The sequence below is a fragment of the Neltuma alba genome, unplaced genomic scaffold (assembly GCF_004799145.2).
Source record: "Neltuma alba isolate B1F8T4 unplaced genomic scaffold, ASM479914v2 tig00001702_pilon, whole genome shotgun sequence".
NCBI classification, from domain to species: domain Eukaryota; kingdom Viridiplantae; phylum Streptophyta; class Magnoliopsida; order Fabales; family Fabaceae; genus Neltuma; species Neltuma alba.
Genome location: NW_021632574.1, coordinates 263,829 through 270,866, shown reverse-complemented (window position 1 = coordinate 270,866; position 7,038 = coordinate 263,829). Strand labels below are relative to the sequence as shown.

At 38.4% G+C, this 7,038-nt stretch overlaps 2 protein-coding genes across 2 annotated transcripts; both read right to left on the bottom strand.

Moving 5' to 3' along the window:
- Positions 1-55: 55 nt before the first annotated feature.
- Positions 56-1,053, bottom strand: LOC114761509 (uncharacterized). The gene is made up of 4 exons (XM_028950901.1): positions 1,037-1,053; positions 816-893; positions 670-733; positions 56-487 (listed from the first exon to the last, which is right to left on the bottom strand). The coding sequence occupies exons 1-4, from the start codon at positions 1,049-1,051 to the stop codon at positions 282-284; spliced, it is 363 nt and encodes a 120-aa protein (XP_028806734.1). The 5' UTR covers positions 1,052-1,053; the 3' UTR covers positions 56-281.
- A 3,221-nt stretch (positions 1,054-4,274) lies between these two features.
- LOC114761648 (putative disease resistance protein At4g10780) lies at positions 4,275-6,042 on the bottom strand. Its single transcript, XM_028951065.1, has 2 exons — positions 5,776-6,042; positions 4,275-5,678 (listed from the first exon to the last, which is right to left on the bottom strand). Exon 2 carries the CDS (start codon positions 5,509-5,511, stop codon positions 4,975-4,977), a length of 537 nt encoding a protein of 178 aa, XP_028806898.1. The 5' UTR covers positions 5,512-5,678; positions 5,776-6,042; the 3' UTR covers positions 4,275-4,974.
- Between the last annotated feature and the right edge of the window lie 996 nt (positions 6,043-7,038).

Below are 7,038 nucleotides of genomic sequence, written 5' to 3'. Positions count from 1 at the left end.
AGTCGTTCTTCTAAGTTGCTAATTGAGACTCCAACTGATCCAGCGCTTCAACTTGTTATCATGATCAGCTAGCATATCCGTCAGTCTCTGGCGAGTAGATGCCAACCAAATCTTGTCAAAGCCAAAAAATTCCAGTTCATAATATAGATTTTCAAATTCCTCCATCTTTGAATCATCCACTGTCTTTGGTGTCTCTGATTTTAAAAATGCTAGCATGTCAGCTAAGCACTTGTATCCCATCTTGCAAATCCTAGGAGTCCTTTGTGTGAGTTTCCATTCCCTTAAATGTGGATATTTGACAAATGCTTCATCAAGTAAGCGAGCTCGTCTTTCCTTAATCTTAAATAGACCATGAAAATCAACCAACTCCTCCGCGGAGGGTGCTGTTTTGTTGAAGATGAAGTCAGTGCTTCTGAGGTTAGGGAAGTGGAAGCGATGCTAGTACTTGGTGAAAGCACTGTTGGATCCACGGGCTGAGGAAGAGCCGCTACAAATAACAATGATACAAATTTCGGTTTAGCCATTTAAAATGGAGAAAGTTGGGAAGTCATAACAATAAGTTGCAATTTATTTGAAGCTTGGAAGCATTTTCAACTGAAAATTTGAAGTTATTACATGATGAGAAACCTAGGAAGATATATTAATTCTTTAGAGAAATTCAAAAGATACCTTTGTATTCTTGAAGAGCTTGTTGTGGGTCCGTCGCAGTCTGTGGTTGTTTGTCAATCAACACCTGCAAATGGAACCAACAATTACAAGCCTTGCAGGTTGTCCTCTTTACATGTTATCCATCAAGAAGCAGGCGATGGAGTTACCTCCGATGAAGTTCCGACTGTTGGTTCTTCTGCTGCAGAATCTTTGTCAAAACTGACCTTTGCTATTTCTATGTTACTCTGTGCATTAATTGACATTTGATACATATTAGTTTCTAAGTTGAAGTCCAGCGATGAACTTAATTTTATAACCTATCATATAAGCTAATTTACGAGAGAGTAATTTATTAATGTAAAAGAAAGTAACAGGATTCAAAATACACCTCTCTCGAGTTCATTGAACCAATGAACATAAGTTTTGCTCTTGAAGGCCTTCTTGGGTGTGAGCCATTACATCAAATTCTTTTGACGAGGATGAACCTCTGTAGGGTCTTGAACCTTTGCAACTTTTGCATCGAGTTCAAACTGTTGTTCTTTATCGATCAACTCCTATATCCATTAATAACCAACAATTTTAGCCTTTTAGGTTGTATTCTATAAAATCTTTCGCTATAATGAAGAGTGTAATGCGCCTACCTGGGTTGATGTTCCCACTTTTGATTCTTCTAGTCCAGTATCCTTATGAAGGCTTCCCTTTCCTGTTTTTTCTGCTACTCTGTGCAATATTTTCCAAATGATAAATTTCAATTTCTAGACTACCTTCATAAATGGACTTACATTTGTAAACTTAAAGAAAAACGCATAAGGTTTAATGATGCTTAAAGGAGTGGAGGAGGAAGTTGATACCAACTCTCAATACTATGGATAAGGTCAATTTGGTCCCTGTAGTTCAAAATTCCTATTGAGTTGTTATAGAATTGGGAAGAGAGAGAGAGAGAGGAGAGAGGAGAGAGAGAAAGAGTTTGTTGTAGGCTTTGCTTATATACACCGCTTACTAGATTTCATCTTATTCCTATATATCTGTGCAATCCAGATCAATTAACCCGAGTTCCTTAACAGAGTTTGTATCGCAAAGCATGTTTGTAAGTTAATTTTACTTCACTATTACTTTGGTCCTTTGGTTGGCATAAATCAGACACATTCATATCGTGAAAAGTCCATATAGTATGCATAAGTAAATTTAGATTAATTTTTTAGCGTCACAAATCATGCATAGTCATGGCAGGGATCAAATTAGTTTGTTAATATGTATATATATACATAGGTAACAATTGAGTGAAACTATAACAACCACAAGAATATTTACTAAGAGCAGTTCACTAATGGTAAAAGACAGTAATAAGAATCAGGATTCACCTCTTGGTGGTCATTGAATCAACTGGACAGCCTTTATGCTTTTGAAGTCTTCTTCAGTGACCACGTTTTGGAATTCTTGTAAGTGGGGATGAACCTCTGCAGCTGATTGTACTTCATAGAGTGAGGAAAAAAAAAGAGAGAGAGAAAGAAAAATAGGTATCCATTGAAAATTACAAATGAAAAAAAAAACAAACAATTAAGAAATTTTTACCAGTATCATCCTGCTTCAGCAAGTGAAAATCTGAACCTGTTGAGATAGATCCACTTGGAATGTCATTATTGCCCCTCTGATTCTCTCTATTTACATAATCATCTTGAATATTAGAAGGGACAATAGCAAAGCCTCTGTCTTCATTTGAATAAGTTGATCTAGTATGTGATGGTAATCCTTTGTCTTGGTGGCTGGCAAAAAATTCACTCGAACCTGAAGCCATGATAGGCGACAAGGAATGTACAGAATGATTTCCAACACAGCTGCCTCATCAACTTCTTTCCCTTTCTTCTACGCTTTCCACAACCATGTCGCTGCTTTGTTTTGCTGGAAGTTCCCACTCCTACGAAATTGCGCACATGATCAGTAAAATAAAAACAATCATGGTGGGGAAAAAAAAAAAATTAACCACTCAAGATGCGTTCTTCTTATATATGTGTCTATTCACACATTAGTATTACCTGCTCCCTGGACTTGCCACCACTTTGCTGAATTGCTTCTGAATGTAAATCAGATGGGATGCTCAATTGTGGACATCCCTTGATATATGGTACAGCAACATCCGGCCAACTTATGTGATAACTCTGTGGGCCGATGCTTGTGACATTTGGCAAGTCAACAAGTTTTAAATTTTTCAGATATGGAAGACCAACCATACCGTTGGATTCACTCTGATTTGGGCTTCTTCACGTTCATATTTACCAAATACATGTTTCAACAGACTGGCATCTTCTATTTCCAGACTCTCTAGTTGTGAAAGGCCGCCAAGAGAAGATGCTGGTATGATGAATTCCAAATGCTGAATCCTTCCCTTGACGCACGCTCGTTTCAAACTTTGGAAGATAGGCACTGCTGGAGTAATGTCATCCTCCTCCTCATCTTCTATTATATGCTTCAGGAAATGCAATCTCGTACTGTCAGGATTTCCAACGAGACCATAGTTTGAGCAGTGGAATATGTGAAGATAGATGCCAACTTTGGACAATCCTCCACTTTTAAGTGCTTGAGATTACAAAAATTCAGCTTGCCCACAGAGACAATACAGTGCAATTGGCTACACTCTGCAATGAACAGCTCTTGTAAATTCTTGAAAAGATTGAAAGGAAGCGGACCACAGCACAAGGCCTTGAAGAACTTCATGGTTTTAATTCTCATCTTTAGCAACCTGGAGAAAACAGTTGTAGCCTGATATAGTGATGATTTGTGGTGTCAATGAAGCATTCTATGTTGTCGAACCGTGAAGTAAAAATTCTGTCGACTCTTTCATACACTCTCTTTTTATTGGAATCATGCTAGGGAAGATGTTTTTGAAGTCTCCTTGGACATTTTCCAAGAAAAGAACCTCTAGCTTTTGTGCCATATTCTTCATTCCTTCATTTGAGACAGGGATGTGGAAACCATTTATAGATATGAATTTGTGTGATAAAATCATTCCCCAAAGTATGTATAGAACTTCCCACTTCAAGATGATACCTTCGCAGTACATTAGAGGAGCCAATCTGGTGAAATAGTCTAACAATATTATGATCATCTGACACCATTTCGGGAAGACTATTCTCAACAAAATACAGCTCTTCAAGTTGGGAACATCTGGCCAGCACCTCAAAGGGATTGCTCCCATTTTGCACCCACGTACTTCCAACAAACTTAACCTTCTTAGTTCTGCTAATTCTTTAGGTAGCTCTTTGACTACACAATACACGATTTCAATAGTGTCCAGCATCTCCAGTTTTCCTAAAATAGAGATGTGTTAAGGTCCATCCTCTCAAGCACACAGTTCGAAGCTTTTTTAACCCATCCATTGATCGAGGCAAGTGCAGATTTGGGATTGTCCTTGTAGTTTTATTTATTATGGTCAGCACCTTGAGCTCTCTCATCTCAATGAAAATAGCATCTGAAAAATCTGATGTACATCCACCATCAAGGAAACAAACAGAAGCTCAAGTTGGGGAAATTAATTGATCTAGGTGTTCATTTATATCATGACAATATAATCTTGTTGCATCTTCCATATCCATCAGTTAAATCCGTCCGGTACCCGAAACGCCCCATGATCACTGACTTTCCTTGCTAAACAAGGGCTGTATCACGCACCAGTCGTGGATCCGTATGTATTGTCTTTTTTCGTCTTCCTGTAGTACCAAATTAGAGTCGATGAGTTTATCAATGACGGCGCCCACTTCGCTCTAGCTCTTTCATATGAGTCAACATCCTTCAATATGCCCAATCCAAATGCAAATCTGATCAAAATTTCCCGAGCAATCGTTGAATCTTCCGGAAAGAGAGCACATAAAAAGAAAAGTGATCTTGTTTCATCACCACGCAAGTGATCGATACTTAATATCAGACTTTTAAAAATATTTGCCACGTCACCTGATATATTTTATGCGTCATGATTTCCCAATGTCATAAATGCTTCCTCCAAACATGCTTGGTTTGTCTTTCAAAGCTCTAGCCAAAGCAATAATTGAAAGAGGTAATCCTTGACATTCTGTTAAAATCAGCAGCGCCAAATTTTTTAGTGTATATCTATTATCAAGCCCGCATTGCTTTCAAATAAAATCCAAGATTCCTCTTCGCTTAGGAGTGGTAAATAGGCCGCTATTTGACACTCCATCAAGATACAGACTTCTTGGCGCCGGACAGTCAAAACAACCTTGCAATTTCTACTAAGGGGAATCCCTATGTCCTCAAGATCAAGCTTTTCCCAAATGTCATCCAAGACTATGAGAATTTTGTCACCATTATTTAACCTCATGGATAGTTTTTCGCTCTTGCAGTCTCATCCATGTCACAATCAAGTCTGAAGCCTAAATCGTGTGCAATTTGACCTTGAATTCTTCTCATGTCTGCAGAATTGGACACCACGGCAAAGGCCACCTCATCAAAAGATTTCACTCTTTTCAATTGATTACACACTTCTTTGATCAAGAATGTCTTACCGGAACCCCCCATTCCATAAAGACCAATCATGTCAACCGCATCATCTTCCAAAGCTGCCAGGATTTCATAGTACGGACTCTTTCTAGATTCAAAGATACTAACATTGTTACAGCGTTTGATTGTGAGTTGTGATGGAACGCGGTTTGGTGCCTCTGTCAACCTTTCATTGAACTGCTTCACTGTTTTTGTCATTCGCTCTAAATGCTTGCCAACATTATATCGAGACAACCAATTAGGAAAAACCACATGACAACAGTTCTTGGTTGCTGCTGCTTTGCTTTCCAACTCCTCCTCCACTTTTTCTATGAGATCTTTTGCTTCAACTAGCACATGCTGCTGTATTGCCATCTAATTTTGATATTAACAAGTCCTTTTCCACACTGAGATCTGTAACAAAAGTATGAATCGATAAAAATAGCGATCTTGTCGTGCTGATGCTTGTACCAAATCATTTGCGGTCCTGACCCGAGTACTGGATCTCAGTGCTCACCACTCGATGTTGAAAGCAACATAGCCTAAATAGAAACCACAATTATAAGTAATTAGAAAGTAATTGATGCAATTGGTAGGCTAAATTGTAATGTTTGTGCGCGCTTACTAGCCTTATATTACCTGCTCCATATCCTCATCACCATCTTCTTGTCTCACTTCAGAATCTAAAGGTATGCCTCTCAACAGTGGACATCCCGTTACAACTGCTTTATCCAATGGCAACTTGGGATCATAATTTTCTGGGCAAATTCTAATGATATTTGTCAAGTTAATGAGCTTGAATATTTTCAACGCTGAAAGGTCAATGCTGGTCTGGTTCTGTTTTCAGCTTTTTCATGATTATCTTCGCCGAATGCATATTGCAATTCAGCAGCTCTTCTATTTCGAGACTCTAGTTGCAGAAGACCACTAGCAACAGAGATCGGTAGTATGCATTTCAGATTTTCACATCTTTTGACACTGATTTGTTTCAAGTTTGAGAGCACAAGTCCCACTGATATATCTTCATCGTCATTTTCAACTTTTATCATATACCTTAATTTACCACAATCTGCTACTTCCAGCACTTCCAACATCAACATTTGAGCAGTGGTGGTCGTGAAGAGAAATGCCAATTGGTTACAGTTTGCTATAAATAGCTCCTTTAAATTCTTAAAAAGGCCAGAAGGAGGTGGACCATGGCATAAGGCTTCCAAGCTCTCCATGGCTTCAACTTTCAACTTCTGCAACTTGGCGAAAAGGATTCTAGTCTGATATAGTTGATCGTTGGTGGTGTCAATCAGCCATTTTATGCAATCAGAATCACGAAGTACAAATTCTTTTAACTCCTTCAAACATTCACCTTGTATTGGAAAAATGCCAGGAATGATGCTTTCGCTTATCCTTGAATTTTTCAAAGAAAAGACCCTCTAAGGTCAGGGCAATGCTTGGAATGCTTCACTGTGATACAGGCTTCACAATTATTTATGGATATGAGTTTAGACGATGAATGATCCTTGGAAGTATTTATACCTCCAATTTCTATATGATACCTTTGTAGGACCTCAAAGGAGCCAATTTGGTGAAAAAATCAGCAGCGTTCTGACCAATCTGCACCAGTTCTGGAAGATGATTTTCAACAAAATACAGCTCTTCCGAATGTAAACATGTGGTAAGCACCTTATAAGGATTGCCTCCTATTTTGCAATTCGATACCTCCAACAATTTTAATCCCTTTAGGTTTGCTAATTCTTTAGGAAGTTCTTTCATTACAGAATCCAGTAGCTCAATGGTGTGAAGCATCTCAAGTTTTTCAAACATAGAGATATTGATTAATGTCCATCCTCCCAAGCAAAGTGTTCGAAGATTTTTCAGTCCTTCAATTGATGGAGGTAGCAAAAGATT

Excerpts from the sequence above, each read along its gene's own strand:
- LOC114761648 (XM_028951065.1), bottom strand. The coding sequence starts at position 5,511 with ATGGCAATACAGCAGCATGTGCTAGTTGAAGCAAAAGATCTCATAGAA.
- LOC114761509 (XM_028950901.1), bottom strand. Across the intron at positions 734-815 it reads CAGTCGGAACTTCATCGGAG|GTGTTGATTGACAAACAACC; the intron begins GTAACTCCATCG and ends TTCCATTTGCAG. Across the intron at positions 488-669 it reads AGCTCTTCAAGAATACAAAG|CGGCTCTTCCTCAGCCCGTG; the intron begins GTATCTTTTGAA and ends TGTTATTTGTAG.